The following is an 18,168-nucleotide window of genomic DNA, read 5'->3' as shown; positions in this document are numbered from 1 at the left end:
AACCAACAGCCAGACGACCAGGAGTTGTTCTAGTGTATTGTAGTGCTTTTCAATGAATAATGACGGGTAATTTTAAATGTGGAGAAAAGGTGCATCTGATGCCATAAATCTGATGAAATCAGAAAGATAACCCAAAAGGATCTCAATATTGTTAGATTTTATAAGCAGTAAGAGCTGTGTAGGAATCCTTCTGTGAACCACAGAAATAATAAATGCTGAGCCATTGGAACATAATCTCAATCAGCAAGATGCCACAGCTTTCCAGATTTTCTCACAGGGACCTGCTAATTCCATGCCAAAACTAGCAGTGGATTTCTTCCTTCTAATCTCCCCTAATGCCTTATTCAATTATTGTCACTGCTCTCCGACCATACAGTGTCCTTTCAGACTCTTGTTTCCTAACTGAGTCCACCAGAAGAGGCTGAATGTCCATCAGGATGTAGTCTAAGACCATAAGCCACCTTGTTCCACATGAAAAGGCAAAAACGAGAACAAGAGAGCAAGGGAGACCTTCAAGGTTTTTCTGGTAACCTCTTCATCTACGGATTACTGGCTGGACGCAAACAGGGAAAAGAGATATGAGGGGTCTGGAATATTACTCTAGTTGATTGGCAAAGGGGTGCTTGTTAGGAGGGAGGAGAAGCCAGCAGGAGGGTGAACAGGGGCATTGCAGTGCTCTGCAGGATGGCGTCGCCTCTGCCCTGGCTGTACATTATTCTATGGTGAGTAAGATTTTGTTTTTTCCCTTCAGCGCTAAGGAAAGTGAAAGCGCACACCCACTGGGTGACTTCTGTACCAAATCATGGAAGAAGCCTGGGTGGTATGGCATGTATTTGTGGTGGAGTATATGAGGGTGGATTGGACAGCCTATTTTCTCTGAGGCTGGGAGTGAGGATCATTGACTGTCTACTCACAGGGTAGAAAATACCCTAGGGAAACTTGAAGATGAAGGCAACTTCTACTCAGAAAACATCAGTCGGATCCTAGACAACTTGCTTGAAGGCTATGACAATCGTCTGAGGCCGGGATTTGGAGGTGAGAGACAGTATCCCTACTAGACCAAACATGTGTTCTCTCCTTCTCCCTTCCTGCTGTTCTAAGACCCAGAGGCTTCAGAAGGATAGCAGAGTGGTAAGGTGCAGGGGTACTGGGAAAGGCCATGTGTTCCCATCAGGTCTCTGCCCCTTCCTCTGTTCGTGAACTTTTATGAACATTATTTGAACCCTCTAAGCCTCAGCTTCCTCAGCTGTAGTGTGGGTGTATGAACAGTGCTTGCTTCATAGAGTTACGTGAGTATAGAGTGAGATTCTCCATGTAAAGCACTTTTCTTAACATTTGTCCCATTAAAGCTATCAAGATGTGTTATTGTTATAGTTTTTATTATTAGAGTATTAACTTAGTTCTCTTGCATTCCTTAAATTCCCCCAAATTGACCAGAAAAAATTCAAAATAACACAACTGGTATGAGTTTTCAGAGTTGAAAAACCCAAGGGTTCCTGCTACTGAGATTGCTTTAGGATATGTTGCAGATTCTGACCATGAGAAGGGACTTTGTGATAAGGTCATTAATTTCAGTCTCCTTAACATCACTGGTGGTAATTGCCCCCATTCTTCTGGTCTAATTTCAGGTGCTGTCACTGAAGTCAAAACAGACATTTATGTGACCAGTTTTGGGCCTGTGTCAGATGTGGAGATGGTGAGTGACTTCTGAGTGAGGAGGGTAGTTTTATTTGGTGAAGGGAGGGCAGAGTCCCAGAACTAACAGTATTGGGCATTGTTACCAAGCTTGGTTCCAGAGTCCTAATACAATATGTGTGCTCATGGTTGGAGGCCATGGCCATTAGAGCAGATTCCTGGCTTAATCTCCCTCACATTTCACTACTTTGCTTGAATGCTTTAACCTAAGGGACTTTTTAAAGTCCTCTCTTCTGGCCACATATCATGCACTGATTTTTTTCTACAAAGATAAGATTTTCCCCATCTTTATGAAGTCCTGGTAAATTTTTAGAGTAGCAAAAAGAAAAACCAACAAAGATGATACGCCATATAAGAGTATATTGAGAATATCTATGAAACTTAAAATATAGATATTTTCTGTGGCACATCCTTCTCAGTATATTTTACTAAACAGTAGAGAGCATCATTTGGAAAGGCTAGTATGTTGTACCTTTTGTGTTACGAATGGACCAGTAGGTGTTCTGGGAACTCTGTTCCAGGTACAGATGGCTGTAGGATTCGTAAGAGAGTATTTATAGTAAGTGGCAATGAAAATCTGAACTAGTCTTCTAGAACAAAGTGTATCATGGTATTTTTTCATAGTTCTCAGGTACTATCTCCCCTTGAAAGTAAAATATAAATACTAAAATTGAAGTAAAAATAAATCTTTATATAGTTGCCTCATTTAATTAGGAAAATGTAACTGTGCATAAGTAGTTACTGGAGACTTTTTATCTTCTGCTTTTTTGAGTTGTCAAGAAAATAAAAAAGCAAGAAGGGAAGAAAAGAAGAAGGAAGCAGTACAAGAGGAAGGGAAAGGGAGAGGGAGGGACAAAAGTAAGAAAGAAAACAGGGAAGTGAAGGAGAAGGAGGAGGACTTTATTTAAGAGATAAATGTATTAGGTCTTGAAAGAAGGGGGAGTCAGAATTATCCTGAATCCTCAATTATTTTACTCTCATATTTTTCATTGACTACTGACTCACCTCCAGAATAAATAATCACAACCATATTATATTATATTATTGAAGTCTGGGGAACACTTGGAACTTCATTTTATGTATGTGTCTCATTTTTAAAGTATATTTATACAGTGGAGATTGGTTATACCCTAGACCATTATTATATGGATATATTATGTGTCAAATTATACTTTGAAAATCTAATCACCACTTTTAATAATAGGTCTCATAAAGGAACTTATAAAGTAGTCAAAGCAATTATTGGCAATATTTTGATATACTTATAAGCTGTTATTTATTATTGACTTTTGCAACGCCCTCACCATAATTCTTAAGATTTCTAATGTTATTTCATAAAAGCTACAAATTAAAACTCAAAGTTCTAATTATGCATACTTAAATGATCCTCTGAGTAATTGTGGTAACATTTGCTTTTATGTTCTCTGAGAACAATATAAAATAATTATGATGTGCAGCCAGAGTACACTTATCAAGCAAAGTTTGTCTGTCCTTGGAAGTTGATTTCATGGTACCAGGGTTCTTGGAGACACCTTTGAAGGTGAACAAGACATTGAGGGGAATGGTTAGACTAACTGATGGTGGGATGGCCAACACAAAACCTAGACTGTAAATCTTTTCATATTTTTTTTTCTAAGCTAATGAAGGCAAAATTGATAGGCCAACAGAAGGAGAGGTGGATGACTAATAGAAAGGAGGAAGAATGTGGAAGAGGGTAAAGGTGAAGGAGGGAGGTTTGCACGACACAATACTATCTTTTATAATAATGTTGCAAACTTTGCGTTTGAGAAAAATAATAATTTACTGAAATCATAGTTTTTCTGATAGGCTATTGTCATAAAAAAGTTGTTTTATTTCTTAAATTTTAGAATTGGGTATATAAGCTAGTGAATCAACTATTCTTAATAAACTATCTCCCCAGTTTGCATGAATATCTTATTTTTTTTTTTCTTAGGAATATACAATGGACGTTTTCTTCCGCCAGACTTGGACTGATGAGAGGTTGAAGTTTGGGGGGCCAACTGAGATTTTGAGTTTGAATAACTTAATGGTCAGTAAAATCTGGACACCTGACACTTTTTTCAGGAATGGCAAAAAATCAATTGCTCACAATATGACAACCCCTAATAAACTCTTCAGAATAATGCAGAATGGAACTATTTTATACACTATGAGGTGAGGTTTTCCCAATTCAGTTTCCTCTACCCAAATGATTTGTCCATCATACTAACTCGGAACCATTTATTTCAATGTCCCTAGGCTTACCATCAATGCTGACTGTCCTATGAGGCTGGTTAACTTTCCTATGGATGGGCATGCTTGTCCACTCAAGTTTGGGAGTTGTAAGTTACAAAAGACTTCTGAAAGCCAAATAATGCATTCAAAATATACAGTTATTTGATTATAGTCAGAGACTGGGAAGCAAAAGAGAAATATTACTATGATACTCTCAATGAGATTCCAGGAATATACTCACTTAATCATGTCTGTCAATCTTATAAATAGAGGTTTTAGTCACACAGAGTAAAGAATACCATTAAAGAAAATTTATGTTTGTATTTTCCTTTTTATATGGACAAGATTTGCTTTAAAAAGGAAAAACACAACTAGTCATATTCACTGCTGTTTGTTTAAAAAATTCAGATGCTTACCCCAAAAGTGAAATCATATATACATGGAAAAAAGGACCACTTTACTCAGTCGAAGTCCCAGAAGAATCTTCAAGCCTCCTCCAGTATGATCTGATTGGACAAACAGTATCTAGTGAGACAATTAAATCTAACACAGGTAAGAATTAGACCAACTCATGAATGCAACCCAGCAAGGTGACCCTAATGCACATTTTCAAAGTATATATTTCTTTCTTCTCTGCATTAGCCATCCTCAGCTACGCTTGCTGTTTTGAAGTGATGAGTAGGTTTCTTTAAAATTGATTTTGCAACCATGTGCGTATAAGGACTTGTGTAACCTTGGGATGAGTAGTTTTCTATGTATATGACACAAAGAACACCACCGAAAACAGTGAGCTGATGTATCTATCATTCACTGATTAAGTATCTTTGACATACATTGAAATATGCCTTTGCTTGTTTTCTTCCAGCCCATGTTAATTTAAAGATCTGCAAGATTTATTTCCAGCTGCATTCTTTTTGCATACTGTCAAGAGCAATAATTCTGATATATGTGTCTTCCAACAGGTGAATACGTAATAATGACAGTTTATTTCCACTTGCAAAGGAAGATGGGCTACTTCATGATACAGATATACACTCCTTGCATTATGACAGTCATTCTTTCTCAAGTGTCTTTCTGGATTAATAAGGAGTCTGTCCCAGCCAGAACTGTCTTTGGTATGCTTCATTCTCTGGCTATACTTCACCCATCCTCCAGCAATTATTGCTTGTGTATTTTAGGGGAATATTCACACTAGTGCACTTTTTCAATCCACAAAGGAAATAGACTCCTATCTTATTCAGGCATATGTATTACATAAAATGACCCTTATATTATCCTAAGCTGTGTGGTGAATCTACAAAAAATTTGTCTTAGCAAGAATTCTGGCTGGATTCCTGTGACTTTCATGTGCCCTATTAAGGAGGCTTTTTTGTTTAGTTTTAGTTTTTTTGTTTTTTTTTCTTTTTTAAAATCTCAGGATGCTTGGGTGGCTCAGTCAATTAAGCACCCAACTCTTGATTTGGAATCAGGTCACGATCTCCTGGTTCATGAGTTCGAGCCCTGCGTGGGGCTCAGTGCTGACAGCTGACCCTCTCTCCCCTCCTCCCCTGTGCTCTCTCACCCTCTTGCTCTAAAAAATAAATAAATGAGCATTAAAAAAATAAAATAAAATCTTAATTTGCTATTTCATAACTAAGGAAAAGCAGGAAAGTAACAACTGACATGTAAACCCATGAAAACAAAGGCTAAGATATTGAAACCTGATATATAAATTATATCTAATATATAAATTAAATCTTGCTTTTATTAGATTGAACTGTAAAACGTTGCCATTTTTCAAGATCTGAAAATAGTTAAATATAACCAATTTCCCATGGTTCAACATAAATAATGAGCTCCATTTATGATATATAGAATCACTATTACTTTTGATGGAACAAAATGTAATAAGAGAAAGAGCTGTAACCGAAAATATCATCAATAATAACAAAATCCAATTTTTTCTGAGTTTTCATGATTATAATTTAGAAGTTCATAGGTAAGACCTGAGTTGAACTGAAATCTCAGATGAATTTTGACTTTTTAATTTAGTACATTTTAAAATAGACCTCCTTCTGCAAATTATAAAAGAATATCTATACAATGATGTTGACCATCTTGAAATTACATAAATTCCCCAAGTATAATACAAGACATGAAACTGTTGACAACTCAGTGATGAAATTATTTTCTCATGAGTAAATATTTTATCTTAAAATCAAGCTAGAAATTTTAAAAAATGAGGGACTTAATTTATGTTTACTATTCATACCAGATAGATTTCTTAAATATGATAATAGATATCATCATCTATTCAGATAGACCAGGAGTTCAAGGTTTTTAGTACTTACATGGTAATTACTTGCTGTGAGTTTTCTTAAGAAGTAAACAACTAGAATTATTTGCGAGTTAAGCTTTACAATAGTTAAACTAAATCAAATTAAAAAATATTTTTTGATCAACTCCAGTGTACATGCCACTGCACTGAGTACTGAAGGATACAAAAATTTTAATACCTATGACAGTAATTGTCAACAATTAAAAAACAAAAATAACATGGGCGCCTGGGTGGCTCAGTCAGTTAAGCGTCCGTCTTTGGCTCAGGTCATGATCTCATTGTTTGTGGGTTTGAGCCCCATGTTGGGCTCAGTGCTGACAGCTCAGAGCCTGTAGCCTGGTTCAGATTCTGTGTTTCCTTCTCTCTCTCTCTGCCCCTCCCCTGCCTGTGCTCTCTCTCAAAAATAAATAAACATTAAAAAAAGCAATAATAACAAAAATTACATTTGCAGAACGTTTAATCCACTGACACATTGTCATTTGATGTTATTATCAGATTCTAAATGCTAATACTGCATTTCTCATTCTTTTTCATTTTAGGGATCACCACTGTTTTAACCATGACCACATTAAGCATCAGTGCCCGGCACTCCTTGCCAAAAGTGTCGTATGCAACTGCCATGGACTGGTTCATAGCTGTTTGCTTTGCTTTTGTCTTCTCTGCTCTTATTGAATTTGCGGCTGTCAACTATTTTACCAATCTTCAGACACAGAAGGCCAAAAGGAGGGCACAGATTGCAGCCTCACCCCCAGTGACAATATCAAAAGCGACTGAACCCTTGGAAGCTGAGATTATTTTGGTAATTGTTTACTTTTCTAATGTTACCTACCAGTTAGGAAAAGGCAGCCAAATGGTGATCACAAACAACTTAGTAGTCCAAAAATACTATTAGTTGAGCACAAGTTACATAATTCTGGTTCTAAGGCCAACTTCTTTTCCAACTTCATAGAAGAAAAGAAACCTGAAGCAGCAATCCTTCATTTATCTTTGCTCTAAACTTTTGGCATTCTTCTTTTATCATCCTCACTGGTACTAGCAGATTCCGTGCTCTCAGAGGAGATGAGAAAATTCTTCTCAGCCTTTAGATGTTTCCTTTGAACAGGTTTACTTCTACCAACTAGGGAGAATAAAGTGAAAAAGAAAAAGTTCCTAATGAAGCTTCAGAGTCTGAGGGAAATAAACAGGGACTCCTATAGAATAGACAATTTTTGTTAGAAATTGTCTGTTTGCTGCTTTATTTCATGAAGGCAAGATGTGAATAATAGGTTCTGTGAATGCTGAGTCATAAGCAAAGTTTTTGATTTACGTGAAAACATTCTCATGTTCATATTTGTATATTAAATGCATATATCCCAACCTGTTCTTATTCAAAGACTTAATAATAAGTGATAAATACCTATAAAATTCAGTTTAGATTTTCTGTTGCTAAGCTCTGGTCCTCAAAGGTTTTTTGAAAAAGAAATAAGTGATAGCATTAATAATTCAAGGGTCATGAATGTGTCCCCAAATTTCAATTTCACATCTAAGTAAATTCTCACAACAGTTCAACTGCACACACTTTTTTTAATGGATTTTAGAACTTATTGACAAATGCAAGTTTTTATGTCAATGCAAATTCCAAATAATAGTTCTTGAAACAAGAAAATTTTGCTCTGTAACATCAAGTACTGCAAACACTTTGAACTAAAAATGTCTTTATAACCAATTCTTGTGAACATTTCCAAATCACAGAACCACATGCAGCCTAGGTAATCCTTGGTTAACTTTAATGATAAAAATTACTATGTGTGTTGTACTTCTCATATACTCAGGCATGTATTTGGGTAAAAAGATGATACTTTCTTATTGAAACATCTGGTTTGATATACTAAGAAACAAGTTTCTTGGTATATTTCTTGGAATCTATTTTCTCCAAGGATAAGATAAAATAAGATATAATTTAAAGATTTTTTTCTTAAATTAGCTCTCATTAAAAAAAAGTTTACCATTCTTTTTACCAGTAATCCAGACTAACTACCTCTGCTTACAAATCAAAAACAGTCTCAGAGGGGGGAAATGTTAGTTACTAGTTGGTAGGAAAACTAGAAATTGATTCCATAAGTCCTGATATCCACCAGAGGCAGAGGCCATCCCCTCCCCAATAATTTCTCAAAGGTTGAAATATAAAGGAATGCATACTGCAATATAAAACATTTTCAGAATGCTAGGCCATTCCCAAAATTCTTCCCATGACCTAATGCTGTTTTCTTTATATAAATGTTTTGAAAGGCCACAAAAATATCAATTTTATAGCAAAAAAGATGCTACTCTGAAGACTCAGTCCAAAACACTTGAAAATATTTTTTTTAGAAAATATTTTTGAGAATTATTTTGTTTGTAAAAATAAGTGATTATGTTATAAACTGTCTATATATATATAGACATATAATCAATATATGTCCCAATGGCCATACATTATCTTAACATGTGTCTATAGAGAAAGAAGAATTGGTATTTATCAGAATTCAGCTTAACAGTTTTCTTTGAGAAATGCAATTAAAATCAAAAGAGAAATTCATGAAAGACAAGATAAAAAATAACTCAAATTATTTTAAATATGTTCTTTGATCTGATATTGAGATAAAAAGAAAGACCAACTTCCTTATTCAATTCTTTTGGAATATGGATCACTGAGAGGAAAATGACTTCAAATCCTTGGAGAAAGTATAGAGTTAGCATTCCCTATGTCTATTATTTTAAAGGTATAATTTATTAATAAGATGGAACTTAAGATCTCAGGTTTTCATATAAGCTATCTTCTATGATTCTAAAATAGTAACCTATAATGAGCAGGTCCTTTGGGAAGCTAGATAAAAAATGCATTTTAAATCATCTCAAAGTTGACTGCAAGTTGACTTTTTTCTTATGAAAAAATTTATTTCTTAACCTGGTTTCACTTAAAATATTTTAAGGCAATGGAAAGCTGCATTTTGTTTCTAAAAGGCTGGTCAAAGCATAAAAATAAAAATAAAAACCAAAATAAGCAAACCTAACAATGCAAACCTTGTAGGTATCAAAAATAAATATAGATGATTACATAGAACATTTACATTTTATTTATTCATGTCAAACCTTGGGAATTTGCCTTATATAATACAGAGGAACAAACATAAATTACACATTTGCAATTTATACAACACAATGGTATATTATGATTGCCAGGTCATTTTTTCTTTCAAATACCATGACATTTAAAAATGGCTATTCAGTTGTAATCAAAATAACATTACTTGAGTAATTTGAACATTAAAATAGCAAACCAATGTGGTGAGGTTGAAGTAAAATTACGTGCTTAGATATTTCATGTGATTCTAAGTTTATATTTTAATGTCCTCATTGCTTTTCACAAGAAACTAAGAATGAATATGGGAGAAAGTTTATCACTTTGATTTTGACCTTGAAATGTAATATAATAATGGCAAAGAAATTCAGGAGTTTTAAATGTAGTACTCAAACCCAAAGAGACATCTAAAACTAAATCCTCAGCAGTGTTCTGTAGACAAATGATCCTCCTGGTTTTAAGGCATTTGGAAGTAGATACTGGTTTTCTTTCCTTCTTCTTTTCTTTCTTCATTTCTTCTTTCTTTCTTTCTTTCTTTCTTTCTTTCTTTCTTTCTTTCTTTCTTTCTTTCTTTCTTCTTAGATTTTGAGAAGAAACTGTCCACAGCTTCTTTCTTGCTTATATGGTATCTTCCTTATTATTTTTATCTGGCATGCTCTCTTGGGATTAGAGAGTTATTCTTATCTTCATGTTTCATTAATTATTATGTGTCTAGGGTATATTTATTTTGTGTGTAAGACCAAGTTTGGACCTCAATCAATTTTTGGATTTTTTTCTAGTTTCCTTGTTATTTTAAAGGTCTAAGCCCTCATTCCTATGTTGCTAAGAATGAATTCCCCCACCTATTGACACATCCAATGTGGCTTTTCTTCTTCACAGGAGGTGTGATATTCTTGGTAAATTATCTACAAACAAAATTGCCCAAAATTTCATTAGCCAGGACAATAATTATATTTATACTGATTATGCGGTTTATTCATTTATTTTGTTTCTTTTCATCTGGAACCCATTTATTGAATACCTATGTATTCATTGAACTATTCATACCATAAGTACTTGTTAAATGTTTTTATGTTCCATATCCTTTGTAGAATGCCGGGGATACATTTAGTGATTGACATCAATAGGGCCTCTTCCCTCACAAGCTTCTTGTTCAACAGGAAGAAAGACAAACCAATAAGCCATGACAAAACATTGTGATAAAGGTTGTGGTTAGAGATGTGTAGTGGCTAAGGAAGAGCCATGTGAGAATACCTAACTCGACTGGAGGGGTCATGATTCTGAAAGAAGTGATGCCTAAGCTGAGATAGAAGGATGAACCTTGTCCTGTTCTAGAAACACTAAGTCAATTGCTAGAAACTTGGGCATAGAGAGGAAAATAAGACATATTATGTCCTTTTTATAATCCCTTTCAAGATTGGGATGATCTGCTTAGCCATTATTATGTTTCCCTCCACCTATGTAAAGAGATACAAAGCATATAATGAAAGTTTTGCCTCCTGCATTCCAAATATTGCCAAGATTTCTTTGAATACTATCATTACTCTGTAGAACTAAGGGTTAAAGTAAGTTAATGAGAGACTCTGAGTCCCTTCACCATGGTTGTGCTATTGCATAAGTTATAGAGAGGGTAGTGTGGATTAGATGAGGGATGTAGGTGGTTAGTTCTTTCCCCATACCCTCTATCAAATCCCCATCCAATATTTCCTTCTCTACCCTCTAAGCATTCCAATATGGTTTGTAGACATGTGCCCCACACCACTAACCCACCAGATTGCTGCCAATAAGCTGCTTCTTTATAGAAATTCTGGAATCGTCTCTGTCCCAATTCTACCAGCTATTACGTAGATGCAAGAAAATTTGATGGAATTTTTATTTCTTTCATAATAATTAATATAATAGTGGGGTTTTTTGAAATATCAAGTACTAAATGTTTTCAAAAATGTTTTCTCTTGGAGTGCCCGGGTAGCTCAGTCAGTTAAGCATCTGACTCTTGATTTCGGAGCAGGTCATGATCTCACAGTTCTTGGGATTGATCCCCGCATCAGGTTCTGTGCTGAGTGTGGAGCCTGCTTAAGATTCTTTCCCTCCATCTCCCTCTGCTCCTCTGGCACGTGTCATCTCTCTCTCTCTCTCTCTCTCTCTCTCTCTCACCCTCAAAAGTATTCTCTCTTATATTTGTTGCCCTGTTTGCTGGTTCTAAAAACAGATGCTTTGTTTGTTCCTTGAGTAATGCAGCCCTGGTTAGAATCTCTCTCTTGTGAGGTAACCCATTGCCCCCTCCTCTATAACATATTAGATTCACTGAACGTCATATTAAAATTGCCTTAACCACTTTCCAAATGTCTTATCCTTACATCAAATAACTGATTGTCATAAAGTCCACTTTGACTCAAAGTACCTTTGCAATGTGGCATTACTTAAAACAAAGCAGTACTCTATAAATACCCAGAGCAGGATGGCATTCAGCAGCAGGGGAGCGCTGGAAAAATTCAAAACCACAGGTGTTCCACTCAAAACAGTGACAGCCCCAAGCTGAGCCCTCATCTGGACTCTGACAAAAACCTATTTTACCATCAGCTGAAGCTGCTGGGCTTACAATAGAGCAGGCGGGGCCTGATGCAAACCTGTATCTTGAATGGCTTGCAAAATTGGCTTTCTTTTCATTTCAGAAATTCAATGTGATCTTCTAAATCGTAGTCCAGTTTTCTGTATTGCCAATTCCCAATTATGCAGGAACTGATTGTCCAGCATGTGGGTTAGCCAGGCCTCTTGCATTTCCTTGAGCATATCGTATTTACTTCCTGCTAGAAATACCCCCCAATCACTGCTGGGCAGTGAGATAGCTGTGACTCTAAATCAGTGATACTCAGCGGTAAGACTTTTCTCCCCAGAGAATATTTGGCAATGTCTGGAGATATTTTTGGTTGTCACAACATTGGGGAGTGGGTTGCTGCAGGTATCTTGTGAGTAGAGTGCAAGGATGCTGCTCAACGTCTCATGATGTACAGGACACAACAAAGAAGTATGCGACACAAAAGGTCAATAATTCAGTGGTTGGGAAACCATGCCCTGAACCTTAAAGCTGATGGGAAGAAACCACAAAAATGATTAAGAGTGTGATTGGTAGCATCACAGGCACTGCCAGTTATTGTGTGAACTTCCTGCTTAAGCCTTCATTTGTTCATCTTTCAAATGAAAATAATACTATTACCTTATAGATTTTTTCTAGGAATAAGCAAAATAATGCATGCAAAATGCTGTGCAGTGCTTGTCACTGGTAAGCATTTAGATATGGTACTTACAGTATAATATGAAACAACATACTAAAATATAATGTAAAACAATCATAAAACTTTTTGTTTTCTCCTCTTTGCCTGACTACTCTAAGAAATTCTGGAAATTTTTAGATTTTCATTCATTTGTTGAATCAGCATTTGCTTATTAAGAATATATTCTGTTCTATGCACTGGCTAGGCACTGTGGGACACTCATACTTAAGAATAATATGCCCTGTGAGGTGCCTGGGTGGTTTGTCAGTTAAGCATCTGACTTAGGCTCAGATCATGATATCGTGGCTCATGAGTTCAAGCCCCGCATGTGCTCTGTGCTGACAGCTCAGAGCCTGGAGCCTGCTTCAGATTCTGTGTCTCCCTCTCTCTCTGCCCCTTTCCTGTTTGCAATCTGTCTCTCTCTCTCTCTCTCTCTCTCAAAAATAAATAAACATTAAAACAATTTTTTTTAAATGAAGAATATATGCCCTCTACCAATAAGTGGATTTCACGTCAGGAAAGGAGATAAGGCACAATAGTGTTTAGAAGGAAGAATGTAAGAACATGATAATAACTAAGGCAAAAAGTATTCTCTCTAATATATATATATATATATATATATATATATATATATATGTAAAATATCTATCCATCTATCTATAAATCTATCAGATAAATATATCTTACATTTTCTTCCTCAAATTCTTAACAAAAAGAAAAAACTTAATTCCTAACTTTAAAGATGGAAACTTCATTTAGTAGGTAAGTAGTATATGTGGAATTGCAATCCAGGGCTCTTTGACTCTCCTGTCTTAACTCTTCAGCAAGCCTCCATAGAGATTGTTTGGAGAACTAGATGAGGAAATGGCAAATCTTTAATTCCAAGGTAATGTCATTAATTTTTTCATGGTGTTTGGTCTTGAGTGATGTTGCTTAACGCTGGACAAAAGTCATTTGGTAATTCTTATTAAGTTATGTGTGACAATGCCAAAAGATTGACAAATACCTTTTTGCCCCACAGCTCTAAAGAGGGGAAGATAACACAATGCTTTATATTTTTATGGCAGATTATGTTTTATAATCACTTTTTTGTCTCAATGAATTTTTTTTATGTCTACCCTGTTTCTCCTTAAAAAAGAAATGAACATAGGCAATGCATGCCATTAAAAATCAAGGTGAGTTTAAAAAGAGAATCTGCTTTAAAGGCTTGCCCTCTTTCTACTCCATCACGATCCTTAGAAATTTTACTAGAGTAAAATTTTTTAGTGTTCCATGGATCTGGGAGGAGGATAACTCTTTTTGGAAAATGCAACAGTAATACATTTTGCTCTTTTATGTGGAGAATATTTCAATAACATACTCAATGGCTGAAAATTCCAATTAGAATCTGAGATACACAATAGAAAGCTCTTGAAAGAAGTTACTGTGTTTATTTCCTAAGACAGGCAGCATACACTGAGACCAAAATACCACTACTCTGGTCCTATCCTCATACTGACTGGTGACCCTGAGCACAGTAGTCCTTATTTGTCACATGTTTTTTAGTAGAAAGTGTCACTTATTTCCTAAGGTCAGCAGACTGAAACCTCTACTATTTTAAATTATCTTCTACTCCCAAGACCTATGATTTATTTAATTCTGTCCAGAATACCTAGCTCAATTCTGCGCCAATACCTAACAAATAAAGATACACACTTTTCCTTGAAATTCACCATGGGCGTGAGAAATAAAACTTGACTATAGAGATTCATTTTTGTTTTTGGTGAAGAGAGAGATTTTCCCACGGTCTCTAAAAGCACACTGGGCTTGAACTGTCAATGATGTCTATTATTATTTAGATACTCAGTAAATTCCATGACAAATCAAACAGCAAAATTCAGGAGAGGAAGATAGAGAGAAGAGGTTCTTGGAATTGTTGTTTCTCACACTCCAAATGTCACCACATCGGCAGGTCACTCTGGTCCTGTGGCTCAACCAGCACAGGGGAGGCAGCTGCCTCATCCTGTTGCCGCGGGGTTGCTGGCTAAAGCCACAGGAGTCTGCCCATGTGAGTAACATACCCTGCCAGGCATCAAAGTGGTGATTTTGCTGCCAGAGAGAAAACAAGGCAGTTTTACAAGAGCAGAGATAATGTACAGCAAGTGTTCGAAGGCAGACCCAGTGACGACAACCTGGCCACAAGGAGAGTGACTATTACAGGATGTAGACAGGAAAAGATACAAATCAAAGGAAGATTCCCTAGTCTCTAACAGTATGAAAAGATGCTAAAGCAAACAGAATTAGAGTCTCTGAACTAGACCCAATACTTCAGAGTAAAGACAAGAAAATGTGGGGATGATGAAACAAGCATTGAAATTGACCAGCATAGTTTATTACTAGTCACCATAGCTGTGCAACTATGGACGAGGCATTTTCACCTCCACCCTCTGGACTTAGACTTCTCACCTAACAATTAATATGCTAAATATCTCTTTCAGGACAAAAAGTAGTTGTCTCATGATTTCAAATGATAAAAAAGAACGTATAACAATTCTGAGGTCAGTCAATGAATCATTTTTTGGTGACTTAGAATGGAGGGAGACCAGTGGAGAAGTTCTGAATGGGAAGCAGAAAGCTCTCAATATAAAACTTCTGGGCTTAAGAGCCAATTGTATTTCAAGGAATGAACAGTCATCCCATGCAATTTAAAGGTATTGATACTTTGCCACTGGCTTTTCACATATACAAGCACCTTAATATTTTTTGTTGTTGTCATCTCAGCTGGTTCAAATTTATGAATGTGTGATGATAAAGATGTAGGCTAGAAGAATGATATCAACTAACTGAACTGCTATATTTTCTTCTTTTTTAATGTTTGTTTATTTTTAAGAGACAAGAGTGCAATCAGGTAAGGGGCAGAGAGAGAGGGAGATACAGAATCCAAAGCAGGCTTAAGACTCTGAGCTGTCAGCACAGAGCCCAATGTGGGGCTCGAACCCACGAGCCATGAGATCATGACCTCAGCCTAAGTTGGATGCTTAACCAAAGGAGCCACCCAGGCACACTGCTATATTTTCTTATATTAAGTAATTGTCCATATATTCCAAAGTGAATTCCCCTCTCGTTGCCCACACTCATTGCCCTATAGGCTTATGCATCACCAGCAACTGCAAGTGGCTAGATAAGCCTTTGTAACACGGTTCATCTCTTCCTAATAGCCTAATGCTCAACACAGTTTCTGGGATGTGGAATATGCTTGGCATCAATTTCTGATGGATTAAATTATAGGATGTTAGATAGAAACAAATCATCTTTTTAAACTTAACACTTTCTTGGAAAAGTAGCACTATCAAGTACTATTAACAATGTGCTAATATTTTATCTTACATAGTAAGTAGTCAATAAATACCTGTCAGTGATGAAAAAGTGAATAACTAAGTAATCTCTAGTCTTTTACCTAGGTTGAATTTTATGTCTTTTCCCTACAGCATCCTGATTCCAAGTATCATCTGAAGAAAAGAATCTCCTCTCTGACCTTGCCAATAGTTCCAGCCCCTGAGGCCAGCAAAGTCCTCACTAGGGCTCCTATCTTACAGTCAACACCTGTCACACCCCCACCACTATCTGCAGCCTTTGGAGGCACCAGTAAAATAGACCAGTATTCTCGGATTCTGTTCCCTGTTGCATTTGCAGGATTTAACCTTGTATACTGGGTAGTTTATCTTTCCAAAGACACAATGGAAATGAGCAGCAGTGTTGAATAGCTTGCAGCCAGGATAACTTCCATTCTATAAGTTCTCATTTTCTAATTTTTAAAAATAGCATTAAGAATTGTATGGATGCTTTTCTGAACATTGAAAACCTGTAACACATAGCTTTGAGTAAGCATATTTGGGCCAAAAAGCAATAATGTTACCCCTCAAAACTGGAAGTTGAATGTTGTTGAAAACTGACTTTTCTATATGTTAGAGGAAGAATTTGTATGAGAATAAGATGCCCTGAAGATGAATTTGCCAATCTTTGTCTTTCAATGTTCAATATTTTAATTGTCACTGTGAAGAGCATTAACCACAAAGATAAAATAAGAAATGCTAATACTTCCAAAGGTTGCCTTAAAATATGTTTATTTTGGCTTAGTTGTCAAAGAGTACACAATATAAATAGTCTAAATATTTATCAATAGGTTAATACCAGCATGTTGAAGGCCTTTGTGCTAGTAAAATGGTTTCCAGTGACATTGTTAAGCCTGTATTGAACTTAGCCATTTGTTTTTAACCTTGCTGTGCTATTTTACCTCAATAAATACATAAAGTATGCATATGTATATCGCTTTAATTAAGCTGCAATACAGTGGTGTTTTATCTCATTAGGAGTTCCTTTAAAAATAATATGCTCATCATAATTCCATGAGATTGTAGAAAAAAATGAGACTATAAGAAAACTTTGTTATATTTTGACTGTGGTTATATCTCATATTTTCTACCTTTTTAAGTATGCCACTAAATAAAACAAAAAAAAAAAAACATGGTTCCCTGGATCTGGTTAATAAAGATAGGGAAAAAGAGCTTTCTCTTAAATATGAAGAAATGAAGTGGTTACCTCTACCCAATGTTAGGGTCCCCAGTGATTCTGACAGGTAGAAGATATGGGACAGGCAGTCTCAGTCATCTCGCTCTAAACAGAGTTAAGTTTGTATTCAAAGAGATGATTTTTCATGTCTTTCCTGCTTCACTCAACATGCTTTCGGTTGTAAGATGAATAAGGTCTGAGCATCCAGTGTATAATATAACTAGAGTACAGCACTATATTACATAATTAAAATTTGGTAAGAGAGAACTTGAATGTTCTCGGCAAAAAAAAAAAAAGGTAAATATGTGAGGTGATAGATACATTAATTGACTAACTCAGTGGGGAGAATCATTTCATAATGTATTCATATATCAAATCATCACATTGTACACTTTAAATACCTTGTGATTTTGTCAATTATACCTCAATAAAGCTGAAAAAAATTAATTGAGACTATTTCTCTTTTTATGCTATCCTACTTCTCCCTGATTCTAAGTCCAGCCATGTTTCTCCCATATTGAATGATACTCTTAGAGAAACAGGAACTAGGAGTAGGAAAAAGCATGTGATGTGGTTTGTCCAAACTGATAAACTCTTCATTAGCTGCTGTTGGGGCTTAAATATCATTGACATCACCCTGAGCTATGAATGCAGAAAAAACATTTTGAGATTACTACTCTTGAGTTAATACAGAAAAATGGGAAAATTCTACAGCCTAACAAATGACAAGTTAATTGAAATAGCTCTCTACTAAGGGGAGGAGACAGAGAACTCCATCCAACATCTCCATTAACTAGCTCCCTGAACAAATCTCTTGGTCTCTGGGAGACTTCCTTCTATTCTCAGCTATAGGATAAGAGGGATGGATCAGATGCCCTTTTGAGGTCCTTCCATTTTGAACAATTTATACTTATGTCATTCCTATTCTTTTCTATGTAAATTAAATTAGTCTAATTATATAGGGCCTGTTTCTGTTTTAGAAAGTACATTAAATGCTAGGC

The 18,168-nt window shown here is 35.8% G+C and overlaps 1 protein-coding gene across 1 annotated transcript; it reads left to right on the top strand.

Moving 5' to 3' along the window:
- Positions 1–684: 684 nt before the first annotated feature.
- GABRA6 (gamma-aminobutyric acid type A receptor subunit alpha6) lies at positions 685–16,506 on the top strand. The gene is made up of 9 exons (XM_042907409.1): positions 685–722; positions 917–1,035; positions 1,629–1,696; positions 3,650–3,870; positions 3,955–4,037; positions 4,339–4,482; positions 4,893–5,045; positions 6,787–7,046; positions 16,087–16,506. The coding sequence occupies exons 1-9, from the start codon at positions 685–687 to the stop codon at positions 16,360–16,362; spliced, it is 1,362 nt and encodes a 453-aa protein (XP_042763343.1). The 3' UTR covers positions 16,363–16,506.
- Positions 16,507–18,168: the final 1,662 nt, after the last annotated feature.

This window comes from Panthera leo, chromosome A1 (assembly GCF_018350215.1).
Source record: "Panthera leo isolate Ple1 chromosome A1, P.leo_Ple1_pat1.1, whole genome shotgun sequence".
Classification (NCBI taxonomy): domain Eukaryota; kingdom Metazoa; phylum Chordata; class Mammalia; order Carnivora; family Felidae; genus Panthera; species Panthera leo.
This window is presented reverse-complemented; position numbering and strand designations above follow the sequence as displayed.